The sequence below is a fragment of the Trichechus manatus genome, unplaced genomic scaffold (assembly GCF_000243295.1).
Source record: "Trichechus manatus latirostris isolate Lorelei unplaced genomic scaffold, TriManLat1.0 scaffold00016, whole genome shotgun sequence".
Classification (NCBI taxonomy): domain Eukaryota; kingdom Metazoa; phylum Chordata; class Mammalia; order Sirenia; family Trichechidae; genus Trichechus; species Trichechus manatus.
In genome coordinates this window covers 20,780,958-20,798,011 of record NW_004443952.1, presented here as the reverse complement: position 1 = coordinate 20,798,011, position 17,054 = coordinate 20,780,958, and the positions used below count along the sequence as shown (strand labels likewise).

Sequence of the window (17,054 nt, the reverse complement as noted above, 5' to 3'; positions counted from 1 at the left end):
TATGTTTTAAAAGAGTGTATCATGTTGAAGCTCAGATTAAAAAAATCCCAAAGTTAGTGGGAACTTGTAGATATAATTGTGAAAATACTACCCATAACCCTTGAAGAACCAGAAAACAAAAATGTGCCTTAACACTGAGCTTGGCCAAAAGTCTAAATTTAAGGGGTAAAGTTGGATTCCGAAGCCAAAGACCAGGGAATTTACCTTTGAATCCTAGGAAATTTCTGAAATGGATTACTAAGCAGTGTTTTCAATTAGCTCATGAAATCAGAATTGATAAGTCAGAATCGATGCCCTGTTCAATTCCCCTTCCTGGGCAGCAATTAGGGCAAGAAAATAATCTGAGTATGAGGCTGATCCTACCTAGGCAAACTTACACAGAGCACTGAGACAGCTGGAATCCAGCATGCTTCTTGGCAGCCATCTCAAGTAAAACACGAGACACAACACGTGATCTGTTATCTGAGTGGACCAGAGTTGGAGAGAGAAGCAACAGGTCAGCAATACCTAGCAGCTCTCTCCATAAGATCTTGGCAACCTGTTTATACATTCCATTTCTATCAACTAGTCTTGATGACTTCCTGTCCTCTAGTCCCTTAGTTTTTACATGCATCATTTTAAAATTTTTAAAAATTTTATTGTAGTAAAATATATGTAACAAAAAGTTTGCCATTTTAACTATTTTTAAGTGTACACTTCAGTGACATTAATTACATTCACTATGTTGTGCTACCATCACCACTATCCATTTCCTGAAGTTTTACATCACCTCAAACAAACTCAGTACCCCCCTTCAGCAGTAACTCCCATTCCCTCCTCCCCCCAAGCCGATGGTAACCACAAATCAACTTTCGTTGCAATTTATGCAATTGCCTATTCTCGATGTATCAGTGGGAGCATACAATATTTGTCCTTTTGTGTCTTATTTCACTCAGCATGTCTTCAAGATTCACTCAAGTCATAGCATGTATCAGAATTTCATTTCTCTTTATGGCTGAGTAATATTTCCTTGTGTGTATATACCACATTTTGTTTATCCATTCATCTGCTGATAGACACGAGTTGTTTCCACCTTTTGGTTATTGTGAATGATGCTGCAATGAACATTGGCATACAAGTATCGTTTGAGTCCCTCTATTCCAGTTTCTTGGATACATACCTTAAAATATTTTATATCCTATAAAAAAATAATTCATTTTTCCCTGATCTCTCCCTCCCCACCTTCTATAACTTTGCTATTACCGTAAGGTATTGATAAAAGACTAATAATGTAATTCACCTGGAGGGCAGACGGAGACTGATGCATTTAGGAAAATAAAGCTTTCTGTTCCTAGCCAAGAAGCCACTTCTCTCTAGGCTCCCCAAGGCTGAGCACACACCTCTGTGCCCCTGTGGTTAACTCACCCAATAGCACTTACAAGCATTTTATCTGTTTTTGCTCCTTCACTCAATTTTGAGTTCCATGATGGGAGGGGCAGTCTCCCGTTTACTGTTATATCCTTAACCTGGCAAAAGTAGATCATTAATGCTTGCTTAATGGTAAATATCTGGTGTTTTGTAAACATGCCTGGAATTTTTGTCAACTCAGTATAGCCTGTCCTTCCTCAAGGCTGAGTGACTAAGCTAGGTGACTAGCTATCTCACAAAAAACTTGAAGAGTTTATGGGAAAATTCCCAGCACCTCTGCGGGGCTCTGGAGTGTCATTCTGTTATGTCAATCTCTGGGTTTGGTGTGCACGGTAAGATTTTATTGTAGACAGAAACTCTTAGAACTTGAAAGCCAGTTTAGGGCATAGGCTTGAAGGTGACTAGACTCACCCAAACCCACATTTGCAGACACAACCATCAGATAATTGGGACTGGCAGATGAGCAGTCTGGTCCAGTTATGGTTATGCTTTCTTGTGCTTTATTATTATTTGGCTTTTATTTTCCATCAGAGATTTATTGAGTACTTGTAGTCAGCTGGGAGCCCTGGTGGCACAATGGTTAAGAGCTTGGCTGCTAACCAAAACATCGGAAGTTTGAATCCACCAGCTCCTCCTTGGAAACACTATGGGGCAGTTCTACTCTGTCCTATAGGGTCGCTATGAACTCGACAGCAAGGGGTTTGGTTTTTTTTTGGTTAGTGAGCTGGGAATACAAAGATAGTGGACTTCCTGCTTTCAGGGCATTCACAAGGTGATAAGGGAAAGGAATACAGGTACTTCCAACTTTGCATTAGACTGAGTACTCTGAGACACATAAAGTCCTGTGGGATCACAGTGGGGTGGGGATTGTCCTGGGCACTGAAAGATGAACAAGAGGAATTTACCAGGTGAGGTGGGGGAAGAAAGGAGCATTTTAGAGAAGTTATTTGTAAGCTGCAATTTTTCCCTTCCAGGGATGCCAAACAACTAAGGGCAGGCCAGCCTTTCTCCAGTGTGCTCTTCAAGAGAGCACTGCTGACATTTCAGCTAAACACTGGGTTTGCGTTACCAGCACATGGCTTCATATAGCTTCCCATTCTGATTCAAGTACAGTGAAAGGATCTAGAAAATAACTTTAAACCTGAAAAAGCTTGTGACGCTGGTCATCTGGATTCTGAGTAAAGTTTTCACAAGACAAAATTATTTGTGACAAAGTAAATTAGTAAAGAGCCTCAAATATAGAAACGTTTTATAAATATAGTTTTATTACTTAGAAATACATACAAAAATTAAAACACAGCTAAAAACAGTTGCCAAACAGAGGCCCTATCCAACCTATTTTAATGAACACATAAAACAATTACAATCAGCATAAGTCCTAAAACAACTGTCTTCAAAAACTTTAAATACTGGGTTCAAAAGGGGTTTAAAATTTGTAATTGTTTTGTTCTTTACACCTGTTTAAGTCTTTGCCCCCAAAACAGACTACTAACGTTCCAGTATGGTTCCCAAGATGTTTTACTTCAGAAAAATAGCTAAAGCTATTAACTATAATTATTTCCAAAACTGCAAAATATACTTGCCCATTTCCAGTCTATGTCACCTTACATTCTCCATGGTTTCTCAAAAATTCCCAATAGTTGCTAACAAAAAGCATTTGCAACTTTGGGCAGCTCTCTGGAATACAGATCTGGGCCTAAGTCCTGAAATCATTTACGGTGGCAAGATTTTTTTTTTTACTTCTCAGTTTTACAGTTGTTTGTGCCATTTTCTCTTTATCCAGCTGGACTATACCCCCTTGTCAGAAGAAAAAAAAAAATTTGAGTCATTCTGCTTTTCCTGATTGTCAATCCATTACACTACTTCATCCATTCTTCTTTTGCCCAGATTCAGGTTAAAAAAAAAAAAAAATTTTTTTGGCAATTTTAGCAATTTCGGCAAATTTAAGCTCATTCTAGCTTTAACACTTCCAACATGGTTTTATATTTCACTTTCCTCTTTTTGGCCTTTATCATGCTAGTTTTTCCTTCTTCTGTACCTGCCCTCTTTGATCTCTGATTGGCCTTCATCAGCGTGCTCTCTAGACAGTTGCGCTACAGGCTTTAGATGCCCATTCTCTATCTTCCTCTCTAGGTTCATTTGACTTCCAAAAATTCTTTCAGAATTTCATCTTAATTGAGTTTTCATCATTTTATGGTTCCCCCTCAGTACTGGAACAATTTTTGGATAACTGAAAAAGGCAATGAGCTGAGAAGCAGGAAGGCCTGTTCCTAGTTTTGATTTTGCAACTCAACTGTTCTTCAGTCTAGTCTTGAATGCCCTCTTCACAGCTGAGGAGCCAGAGGCCCAGAGTAGATTAGATAAACTAGAGAATTCCACCTATAGTTTTCTGCCTCTGATTTATGGTTCCCAGGGGAAAAGTCTAAATTTTAAGCTGGGTGGTTGTTGTTTTTAGTTGCCATCAATTCCAACTCATGGTGACCCCATGTGTGCAGAGTACAACTGCTCCATAGGGTTTTCAAGTCTGTGACCTTTCTTCCACAGCGCCTCTGGGGGGTTCAAACCGCCAACCTTTTGGCTAGTAGTCCAGCGCTTAACCATTTGTGCCACTGGGTTACTATGAATTAATGCAGATTCCTTATTTCTCTTTCTACATTCAGTTGGTGACAAATTCCTATGGAATCTACATCTTTGTCATCTCTTGTATCCATTCCCCTTCATTCCTGCTGTCACTGCCTTGGTTCTGGCCATCACATCTCCTCTGCTGGACTCGTTTTGTACCTAGACCTGCATCCACAGTATTCATGCTAAAACTTAACTAGGTGCACACTTCCCTGCTTGAAATCTGTTGGTGGATCTCTACTATCTACAAATCCCTTATAGCTTGGCATACAAGGGCCCTGCATGATCAGCTCCCAGTTCTTTCTCCAACCTCTTTTCTCAGTTTCTTAGCTGCAGGCCTCCCCTTCATGCACTAGTGTTGCTGTAAGAACTGTTTGATTTTCATAATGCATTATGCTGTTTCATACCTTTGCTCAGATTATTTCCTCCACCCAGATCCCTACCTCCTGAAGAACACCTATTCATCTTTAAAAAACTCAGCATAAAATATCAAATGAAATCTTTGGAACTGATTGCTCCTACATCCCATTAAACTCTATATTCTTCTATCTTAACATCAAAATACCTGTTAAACTCATTTGTTTACATATCTATCTCCCAACTAGACTGTAAGCAACTCTAGGGAAGAATTTAAACACTTTATTCATCTTTGTATCCTTTATCACATACTATGGTACCAATAAACTTGTACTGAATAAATGTTACACTGAAATCTGCGTCCCCATGACTTCCATCCAATCCTAGGGTTCAACACGTGGGGTCTACACAATGACAGCCCTTCAAATACCTAAAGATTGCTCTCAGATCAGAGTCTTCTCCAAGCAAAACAGCCTTAATGCCTATGTTTCAAAACCTCTTATTATCTTAGTTGTCTTTTCATGGAATACACGTGAGCTTGTTAATGACCTTTTATAAAACTGAGCACCAAGTCCTAATGAGGAGTTTAGCCTATCAGGGGTGCAACAATTACCCAAGGTCACGTTGCTTCTCATTCATTCAGTAAACATTTCATAATGACTACTGACTGCCCAGAAATGCTAGGTACTGGTGATACTTACATAAAATTCAGTCTTTGCCCTCGCTGACTTCACAATCTAAAGAAGACAATGATAGTGGCAGGGTGATAGCCTAAGTCCAAACATGCATGAAGCCTAAATAATGCATCCTCAAATCCATTCACTTTTTTTAATAGCCACTCAATTATCTTAAGTCACATTGAACATGTGCTCCTTGAGGCTTTTTCATAAGAATTACTCTAAAACTAGGTCTCTGCAACTCAATACCGGAACAGTAACTTTTATTATTTTTTTAACACAATTACAGGATTAAACATTTATTCCAGTTAATTGTATGTGCTGCTTTTGGTCATGTGGGCTAGCTTGTTTGATGTTTGTGAATTTTCCTTCTGAACCCCTCAGATTTGGTCTATCCTCTGACCTTGAGATCACAACTTCTGATTTCACTCAAGTTATTAATTAAAAGCAATGCTGAGAACAGGACTAAGGACTAACCTTTGGGGAGCTCTGTTCTGCTTTTTTAGTTCACAATCTGGTAAAACATATTAAACATGCCCCTTACCATCTTATTAACAACATTTATTTTTTTCTGAACAAAACTATGGATAAATCATGCATAATTAAGAATTCTAGGCTGATTTTTTAAAAATAACAATCATTAAATATCCATTATAAATATTCATTTTATTTTAAAAGAATTGGAAGATGTTACATATATTACATACTACATATAATGGCACATGTCAGCCTTTTAAGCTTAAAAATAATCTTTCCCCAAACTGGGATTGACTAATACCCCAAGTATAAAAATGATTCTTGACCTATAGCACCAACCCAGGCCCAGAGGAAAGTCAATTTTGAACCTGTCTGTCCTCTGGCATTGGGCTTCCTGATATAACACGGAGGGTCCCCTCCCTCTGGTTTTGTTTCCTGGCAGTACTGAGGCCTGGCGCAGGGACCCATGTGACTGTACGACGCAGGCCTGGGAAGTCAGGGAAGCCAGAGGGGGTAGGGTCCTCTGGCAATTTTACAATGGAAAAAAAATTAAAAGCTTATGATCCTTATTATCTTTGTTTTTGATCTATACAGCTATAACAAGACTCTACAAGACAGAAAGAACTTAGAAATACTGAGATACATTTTCTCTGCTGGTTTTTCCTCTTTGGAAATTGAAGTCTCATGGTTTGGAGGAGGCTTGAAAGTCATCTAGTCCAACACTCGTAACCTGCTCCACTAGTATCTCTCTTTCCCAGATTTAGATATAATTCATTTGAAGTTTTAAATGCCATCCATATGCCACTTTTTTAGACAAACACATAGAAATTTAATAACACTTTTCATTTTCTTTTTCTTAATGCATAAAGACAATTCCTGCCAAATGTTCTGGCTTATGGCTCTCCTCCTCTTCATAGTATGTTTAAGTTACACATTAAGAGTCCAAAAAATACCACTATGGAATTTTCGTAAGTAATATCCAACCAATCAGTAAAACACAGTACACAGTGTGAAAATTTTAATTTATTCCCCTCCCAAGTATCCAGAATATATACCCCCTTAGCTTTGAGAAATGTGATACTGAAAATACCAACAGAATTGATCATATGAAAAGAAAAGAAAGAAAAGCACATACTACACAGGAAACACCCCAAAGTCCTCCCTAACCTAACAGTGCAAGTTAATGGTATGTCTCTGGCAATGCCACGTTTTACTTGATTTATAAATGTTTTACAGGACAGATTTAAAGCAAAGATAGGCCTCTGGTTTTTATTTTTTAACCCTAGCACATTTTAAAAAGAGGCTATATTAAATGGCAATGCATTCTGAGTCAAGGGGAAAAAAAAATAAAAACCCAAAACGTATTTCAGTTTATTCAAAATAAAAATACACAGAATTATGAAAATATAGGTTTACTATTTCCACCACATAAATTGATGCTGCTGTTTGAAAGGCTTGCAAATTGTTTTTCAAGTTTTTAAAGCTCATCTCGATCCCTCAATAAAGTATACCTATATTCGCTGGGTGCTAGCTTCTGGAAGGAGCTCTCAGGTGGACTGCTTGCTACATCTTGGGATTCCTACAAATGAAAGAATAAAACATTTTCATATCAATATATTTTATGGAGTGGTAATATTTTAACTAGAGTATTAGATGAATAGTAAGGAGCCCTGGTGGTGCAGTGGTTAAAGCGACTAACCAAAAGGTTGGCGGTTCAAAACCACCAGCGGCTCTGTGGGAGAAAGACGTGGCAATTCTATGAGTTGGAATCGGCTCAATGGCAGTAGGTTTGGTTTGGTTTTATTAGATGAATAGTAGTTGCCCTGTATGTATTTGCTGATTCATCAATAAAACACAGCAACTGTGTACCAAAGACAAGAGTTAAGTTTGAAATCTTGCCTTCCTCATTTCAAACGCCCCACTCAGATTCTCCAGGGCAGGGTTACTACGGAAATGTTAGATACATAACTATGGACCTGTTGTTTGCTGAGGTGTGGTGTGCTGACACCTGGGTGCTTTCCTATAATACTCTTTAGAGGCAGCACAACCCTAAATGGGCCCAAGCCTGCCACTTATAAATGATTACTAAGAGAATTAAAGACATCTACACTGTAGACACAGCTCTTATTTATCAATTACATGGGTGTCAGAAATTATTAAAACTTAGCTGAAATAAGAAGGAAAACAAACACTTCTATACTGCAAGAAATTAATTTCTACAGTAATTTACTTGTGTACCAATAGCAGACAAAAATACACAGTGAAACTTTGAGAGTGACTTCAAGAATTTTACAGAAAAGGCAGTATATCCTCTACCTCCATACTGTGAGCTCAAGGACACACATCTAACTGTCTTCGTTTTAATATCTCCTGTAGTAGACACAGGCACACAGTGCATATATTAAATACTCTATATGATGACATATTCCCATTATAAATGGAAACCCTGTCATAGTCCTTCTCCCTAATATATGTAGTTATTTTTGGTGAGAAAGAGGTTTGGATTAAGGTGAAATTTATTATCATAAAAAAACATGTATTTGGTGTCTACTGTGACTTGGTACACAAAGATGAATAAATAAAACACAAGAAGCTCACTGTCTAATGGGTCAACTGAAACAAAACCCAAAACCCATTGCCATTGAGTTGGTTCTGACTCATAGTGACCCTATAGGACAGAGTAGAACTGCCCCATAGGGTTTAGAACTGCCGACATTTTGGTAAGCAGCTGAGCACTTAACCACTGCACCATCAGGGCTCCGAAACAAATAAGTGTAATACAATACTGATAAAGTGCTTTCCCTAATCTGATAAAATCCTATGTAGGCCTTCTTTCCTGACGACAATAATCACCTTCGGGTTGTGGCCAACAGCTTGCCTGCTTCTACACTTGCTTAATTATCAAGGAAAAACTGACCTTAGATTTTAAGGAAAAAGCATTTAATCAGATTCCTAAATAGGAACTCTTGACTTTGAACCTAATTTGACGTTAAATAAGGTAAAGAAAAATTCACTCAGTTTTTATTTTTCCTTTATAGATGGAGGTTTTTTTTTTTGGTAAAATAGTGGCATATGGAATAGGAGGGTTTGGGTATCTATCATCTTCCTTCTCAGTATCATGGTAACATACATGGTTGCCTTTCGGTTAGTAGCCGAGCTCTTAACCATTCGCGCAACCCAAACTCAAGCGTGTTTAATAAATCAGGAACATAGAAATTACTTGTAACTGAAGTTACAAGGTAGAAATAGGAAAATTCTGAGTATAAAAAACAAAACTATAAAAAAGCAAATAGAAACTTCTGATAAATAGTAGTCGGGCATTCTAAATCCCGAATGGGAAAGCCACATTAAAATCATACGTTTTGAGCATTATGAATACTATATTGGTGAGGGCCTGTCAAGGATTGAATTATGTCCCCCCAAAAAATGTGCATATCAATTTGGCTGGGCCATGATTCTCAGTATTGTGTGGTTGTCCTCCATTTTGTGATTGTAATTTTATGTTAAAGAAGATTAGGGTGGGATTGTAACACCCTTACTAAGGTCACAGCCCTGATCCAATGCAAAGGGAGTTTTCCTGGGGTGTGGCCTGCACCACCTTTTATCTTACAAGAAATAAAAGAAAAGGAAGCAAGTAGATAGTTGGGGACCTCAAACCACCAAGAAAGTAGTGCCAGGAGCAGAGTGTGTCCTTTGGACCTGAGGTTTCTGCTCTGAGATGCTCCCAGATCAAGGGAAGACTGATGACAAGGACCTCCCTTCAGAGTCCACAGACAGAGAGAAAGCTTCCCCTGGAGCCAGCGCCCTGAATTCAGACTTCTAGCCTACTGGACTGTGAGAGAATAAACTTCTCTTTGTTAAAGCCATCCACTTGTGGTATCTCTGTTACAGCAGCGCTAGATGACTAAGACAGGGCCCTTAGGATAGTTTAGCAGAACAGCAAATCATTACTTTCTTTACAGTGGGTCAATCATCCAGCTGCAGAGGAAGGCTTGAACAATTCATGGAATCCGTTAATTTCTTCAATGATCTGTTTCCAATTCCTACTGCCTATTTCTATTTGAAGTCAACTGTATTTAACCCTTTTATAATCATATTCCACAGAGGTCATATCGGAGCACCTTAGTTTATATGATCAAGAAACTATTATAACATTCCTGCAACATTTCTGAAGCTCTAAAATTTAAAAAATAAATGAAAAAACAGTTTAATTTATATCTTGTCTAGAATCAGTTCAGAATTTCTCTACAAAGATATTCATGCATACGCAAGAGCTTTAGATCCTCTTCAGGATCCTCTTCAGAGCTAACTGAAAAAGAAAAAAGGAAAAAAAGAGTTCCCGATGAAAAACAGACAAAGAGTCCCACCTGTCCTGGGGCAATATCAAGGGTTGGGTCAGGTCCGTGATGGAATTCTCTGTGCAGTTTTCCAGAATGTAAGTCAAATACGAACTGCTTGAGTTTTCCAGGAACTCTAGAACCAAAAATCAGATACAAAATTAGCTTAAACATTAAAATGGACTTACTGCTATTTTAACTACATTACAAGATTAATTTTTCTTTTTAAATTTTACCTACCATCTCATCATCCTACCATAACTGTTATGGGCCAGGTATATGTAGAACATTTTTACACAATTGTAATCATGGTATCTGGACATTCAGTTTTATGCTATACTTCTTGCACTTGTTTCACAGAAAATTTTCCATGCTAATAATTTTAACAGATGCATCATCCTCTATCAAGGAGCTGTACCCACACTTACTTGTCGTTTATTGTTGGGCATTTATATATTTTCCTTAATTACAGATATGAACTAAAAAACCTTATGTTCTGTAAAATCACACTAAAAATAACAGGGCCCCCCTTGAGAATGGGAAACATGCGGATGTCCTTTATCATCACTCTTATTCAATTTGTACTGGAAGTCGTAGCTAGAGCAATAAGGCAAGAAAAGGAAATAAAGGACCTCCAAATAGGTAAGGAAAAAGTTAAACTATCCCTACTCACAAATGATATGATCCTATACATAGAAAATCCCAGAGATTCACAAGAAAACTACTGGAACTAATAAAAGGATTCAGCAAAGTAGCAGGGTATAAGATTAACAGACTACACTAACAAAGAGAACCCTGAAAAGGAAATCAGGAAAACAATTCCATTTACCATAGTGCTCCAAAAGATAAAATACTTAGGCATAAATCTAACTAGGGACATAAAAGACTAATACAAAGAAAACTACAAAACACTACTGCAAGAAACCAAGAGATCTACATAAACGGAAAAACATACCAGGCTCATGGATAGAAGACTGTGAAAATGTCAATACTACCCAAAGCAATCTACAAATACAATGCAATCCCAATCCAAATTCCAACAACATTCTTTAATGACACAGAAAAAGTAATCACCAACTTTATATGGAAAGGAAAGAGGCCCCAGATAAGTAAAACATTATTGAAGAAGAACCAAGACTGAGGCCTCACACTACCGGATCTCAGAAACTACTATACAGCCACAGTAGTCAAAATAGACTGGTACTGGTATGATGACAGACACATAGACCAATGGAACAGAATCGAGAACCCAGAAGTAAATCTAACTACCTATGGACAGCTGATCTTCGACAAAGGGTCATAATTCCATTAAATGGGGAAGAAAAAGTCTCCATCTGCAGAAAAATGAAACAGGATCCAAAGCTCACACCATATATAAAAGCTAACTCAAAATGGATCAAAGACCTAAATGTAAAACCTAAAACCATAAAGATCATGGAAGAAAAAATAGGTACAACGCTAGGGACCCTAACATGCAGCATAAATACCAAACGTAACTAAAAAATGCACAAATAATAGAAGCTAAACTAGATAACTGGGACCTCCTAAAAATTAAACACTTGTGCTCATCTAGAAGCCCTGGTGGATCAGTGGTTAAAGTGCTCTGCTGCTAACCAAAACGTCAGTGGTTCGAACCCACCAGCTGCTCTGTGGAAGAAAACTGTGGAGTCTGCTTCCGTGAAGATTTACTGCCTTGGAAACTCTATGGGGGCAGTTCTAATCTGTCCCATAGGGTCGCTATGAGTCGAACTGACTTGACGGCAACGCGTTTGGTTTTTTTGGTTTTACGCTCACCAAAAGACTTCTTCAAAAGACTTTCTCCTACGGACCGTGAAAAAATTTTTCTCTGTGACATATCCAACAAGGGTCTAATCTCTAAAATTTATAGAAAACTTCAATACCTTAACAACAAAAAGACGAACAATGTTTGTTCTACATCCTACTTTAGTGAGTAGCATCTGGGGTCTTAAACTCTTGCAAGTGGCCATCTAAGATACAACTATTGGTCTCTTCCTGTGGGGAGCAAAGGAGAGTGAAGAAAATGAGACTCAAGGAAGCAATTAGCCTACATAAACAACAACCTCCATTAGTCTGAGACCACAAGAACTAGATGATGCCGGCTACCACTACCTGATGCTCTGAGCAGGATCACAATACAAAGTTCCAGATAATACAGGAGAAAAATGTAGAACAAAACCCAAATTTCATTAAAAAAGACCAAACTTGTTGGTCTTACGGAGACTGGAAGAGCCCCTGAGACTAAGGCCCTTAGTCACTCCTCTAACTTGGATCTGAAGCCACTCCCAAAGATCACCTTACAGCCAAAGAGACTGGCCTATAAAATAAACAATAACACCCGTGAGGAAAGTGCTCAACTATAGGAGACCAAAAGGGCAACATTTGCCCAAAAGTGAAGATGAGAAGGCAGGAAGGGGCAGGAAAACCGGAAGAAAGAGAATGGGGAACTCAAGGTGGAAGTGGGGAGAGTACTGACACATTCTGAGGATTGCAACCAATGTCACAGAACACTTTGTGTATAAATTATTGAATGGGAAACTAATTTGCTCTGTAAACTTTAACTTAAGGCACAATTAAAAAAAACAGGGCTCAAGGGAAAAACAGTATTAGGGGCTGACCACTAAAATCTAAGCAGCTTTGTAACTAGAGCACTACACTACTGAGAATCCTATGATGGGTTGCTTTGTAAACCCCCTCCCACACACACACAAAATTATGTTCAAGTTCTAACCCTTGGTACCTGTGAATGTGACCTTACTTGGAAATAGCTCTGCAGATGTAATTAGTTAACATGAGGTCATACTAGAGTAGGGTGGGCCCTAACCCAGTATGACTGGTGTCCTTACATAAAAGAGAAAAAGAGACACGGACAGACATACAGAGATGCAGAGGAAAAACAGACATGTGAAGACGGAGGCAGCGATTGGATATATTCTACCATAAGCCAAAGAACGCCTAAGACCACTAGAAGCCAGAAGAGGCAAGGAGGGGCCTCTCTTCTAGAGCCTTCAGAGAAACATGGCCTTGCTGACAACTTGATTTGGGACTTCTGGCCTCCAGAACTTTGAGAGAATAAATTTTTGTTGTTTTAAACCACCCCAGTTTGTGGTACTTTATGACAGCAGCCCTAGGAAACTAATTTGAACCAATAACAAAAATACTAGCAACACTGAATCTCCACTGGCATCTGAGCCCTGTGTCAGTTTAGGATTGTGGCCTTAATCTGGAGCTTGTGAGTCCTCCTTTGAGATGCAGGTCCTTGAGGGTATTCATTGCCAGTAAGAACCAGCTTCATCAAATTAGTCTAAACCAGGGTGTAGCCTTTCCTTTTTTTTTTTTTTAAAAACCCAATAGGAAACGTCTTCACAATCTCTTCAACCACACATGCAGCTTCACTGGATAGTATAACACTGAAAAGCAAACCACTTCTCAAGGCCGTTAAGCTAGTCTTATTAAAGAAAGGTACCTCTACAGGGATTTCAAGGTTTTTGTTTTCATTTTGAGGTCTTCATGTACCACTAAGGCAATCTCTTTAACTGTGAAAAAACTTACTCCGATGGCTTCAAAATAATCCAAGGAAAGTGATAAATGAGCAAACACAACTTCTACTTTATAGTGACATCATTCTCCTAATTACCAGTCATGCATGAACTAACTTGCCAGAGACATGCTTTGTAGCAGCAGAACAGACCATTCTGAGCAAAAGAAACTTACATATCAGGCTTTTGCTTTTTAGTTATTTCCTTGAGCAGCATCCAGTAAAGTAGCATTACGTATTTGGTAAAAGAAAAAGAACCTTTGACAAAGCATGGGCAAATTATGCCTGCAAAACATTAGTCAATTTTTGCTGCTACTGTCTGTCTGTTCTTCCAAGTCTTGCCAGAAGGTTAGTTTTTTTATTATTAAAATTTGTTTTGCTACTTTGATAAGTAAATGACACCTGTATTTTAATTTACATTTCTTCAGAAATTAAGTATTTTTTCCACTGTTTAATTTATATTCCTGTTCATATGAACTGTCTTCTACTGAGACCTTGGCTTTTTTTTTTTTTTAATAACATATTTTAAATAGAAACCCTTTGTTTTTCGTATCTGTTATAAGAAATAAAATGCAGGTCCATAAATACCTTAATTCCTTGGGTAGAGTTGATTGACTTTTTAAATCATTATTTTTTGGTAGCAAAGAACAGCTGGCTTGTGTTAATATTACCAGTTTCTTTCTCTTTTTATCCTCTCCTGAGGTCCTGCAAGTGCTATTTCTTCCCTTCAACAACTCCCACTGAGATGTACTAACCAATAACTTCATTGTATACCCATTTTGGCTCCCCACTAGCTCCAATGCAACAGATACCAGCAGGTGCCAAATGCACAGTTGACAAATACAAATGGCTGTCAGGTAGCTGTATTGACAGAATGCCTCTGAAAGGTTCTCTGGCACTGAAGTAATTGTACATGCACCAGAGATAAACATGGAGAGGAGATCAATTTAAATTTAATCTGAGATCATCTACTGTCACCCTCAGCGAAGTGCTAAAATATATCCATTCAATCCACAGAATCACAAACGGTCTACAATGTTTAAGACAAAACCCCTATTTGTTTGATAAGGGTCCAAAGATGATCACAACCAATAGTGTGAATTGCTTCTATTTCTCAAGAAACAATGTATGAATGATTGAATCTTAAATGTGACAAATTCACAGAGAACACTCAGGACCAATTTTTCCCTAACTTAGTTTTTTTTTTCCTCGTCAACAGATGAGAAAAGAGAAAGAATTGTGAGCAAAAGGCAAAGAGAAGGGAGATAGGATGAATCTGCACTGATGTGGTAGAAAAACAGATTACAAAAGAGCTCCTATCTAGCTTGTGGCCAGAAGAAGTAACAATCAGCGAATCAACAATAAGTTGTCAAGAAAAGAGACAACATAGTTATCTGCTAAAAAGGAAAATAAATGGATCCTTGCCATAATAAATACCATTATTTTTTCACACCTTAGGGTACAACTTTTCTAATTAGAACACCTAAGTGTTTCTCTCCCATTCTCCAAATTCCCTTTTTGTTTGTTTATAATTCTTTATTTTTAGGTGAGGCAACATTTAGACACAGTGAAATGCACAAATGTTACGTGTACTATTAAAAGAGCTTGGACAAATGTATATAAGTTGAGTAATATTTTAAATTTTAGAATTCAGTTTTTTAGGTTTACACTTCTACGAGTTGTAACATATGTACAGCATCTTATAAAAACTCTACAAACAGGATACAGAGCAATTCCAACACTCCAAAGAATTTCCTCAGGCTGGCCCTTTAGAGTCAGACCTTCCCTTTCCCCCTTATCCCTGGCAACCACTGATCTGTTTTCTGTTCCTACAGTCTGCCTTTTCCAGAATGTCATATACATTATGCAGTCACTTACTGGCTTCTTTGATTTAGCATATCACATCTGAGATTCATCCATTTTGTTTTGTGTATAAAAACGTTTGTTCCTTTTTACTGCTGGATAGTATTCCGTTTTGTGGATATATCATAATTCATTTATATATTCACCCATTCAAGGACATTTGGGTTCTTTCCAGATTTTGGTGATTATGAACAATGCTACTATAAATGTTTGTGTACAAGTTTTTATACGAACATAAGTTTTATAGCTTAAGGGGCAAACAATGGGTCATACGGTAGGTGTATGTTTAACTTTTTATGAAGCTCAAAAACTGTTTTCCCGGGTGGCTGTTATCATTTTGCAATCTCAACAGCAATGTGAGAGTTTCAGTTGCTCCACATCCTCATGAACACTTGATACTGTTAGCATTTTAACTATTATAAATGATGTATTGTGGTTTTAATTCGCATTTCTCTAATAACCAATGATGTTGAGCACCTTTTTATATGCTTATTTGCCATCTATATCTCTTCTTTATATTCTAAGAGTATCTTTTGCAGAGCAAGTTTTTAATTTTGATGAAGGTTAATTTATCAATGCTTTCTTTTATGGATAGTGCTTCTGGTGTTCTATTTAAGAACTCTTGGTCTAGCCCGAGGTCAGGAAGAGTTTCCCCTATGTTTGCTTTAACAGTTAAAAGTTTTAGCTTTAACATTTAGGTCTATGATCAATTTTGAGTTAATTTTTCATATAGTGTGAGGAATAGAAGGAAGTTCTTTTTTTTGGATATGAATGTTCAGCTGGTCTACCACCATTTGTTGAAGAATGTTCTTTCTCCATCAAATTGCCTTTGCATCTTTAAAAAAAAAAAAATCAATTGACCTTATTTGTGTGTCTATCTCTAGATTCCATTCTGTTCCAGAGGTCAATGTACTTATTATTTCACCAATATGACCCTGTTTTAATTACTTTGGTTTTATAGTACATCTTAAAAATTGGGTAGTTTGAGTCTTCCAAATTTGTTTCTTTTTCGTAACTGTTTTGGCTATTCTAGTTCCCTTACCTTTCCATGTAAATTTTAAAATTAGCTTTTCAATAGCTACAACAAGCCTAGTGGGGATTTTGACTAGGATTGCCTAAAACCTATAGATCAATTTGGGGAGAACTGATGTCTTAACTATATTGAGTCTTCTAACCCACGAACCAATGTCTCTCCATTTATCTCGGTCATCTTTCATTAGCATTTTACAGTTTTTAGCATACAGATCTTGAACGTACTTTGGTAGGTTTATTTAGGTAGTTCTTTATTTTTTTCTTCTTGAGCTATACTTTAAAATTTTTTGGTTTCAATTGTTTATTTAAGCAGAAAAGCTAAAGTCACTAGGAGTTATTTTGTAGATTCACTGGGGGATTTCTACATAGACAATCATGTCATCCATGAAGAAAGACAGCTTTATTTTTTCCTTTACAGTCTGAAAGCCTTTTATTAATTTTTATTGTCTTATTGCACTTTCTAGGACTTCCATATGATACTGAACAGACATGGTTTAAGAGTGGACATCTTTGCCTAGTTCCTGATCTTAAGGGGAAAATATTCAGTCTTTGACCATTAAATGTAATATTCACTGTAGGTTTTTCACAGATGCCTTTTATCAGATGAAGGAAGTCTCTGTATATTCCTATTTTGTTGAGAATTTTTATCAAGAACGGATACTGAAAATTGTCAAATGCTTCTTTTCTACTGATGTGATCACTTAGCTTTTCTTGTTCATTTGTTAA

General features: G+C 37.5%; 1 protein-coding gene across 3 annotated transcripts in view; it reads right to left on the bottom strand.

Moving 5' to 3' along the window:
- Window positions 1–6,454: 6,454 nt before the first annotated feature.
- Window positions 6,455–17,054, bottom strand: part of ERP44 (endoplasmic reticulum protein 44) — an 85,171-nt gene continuing 74,571 nt past the window's right edge. For all 3 annotated transcript variants that reach the window (XM_004372227.3, XM_023727466.1, XM_023727465.1), the window contains 2 exons: window positions 9,908–10,013; window positions 6,455–7,119 (listed from right to left, as the gene is read on the bottom strand). In XM_004372227.3, coding sequence (XP_004372284.1) covers window positions 7,018–7,119; window positions 9,908–10,013 — 208 coding nt within the window. In that variant the 3' untranslated portion in view covers window positions 6,455–7,017. The remainder of the gene's footprint in view (window positions 7,120–9,907; window positions 10,014–17,054) is intronic.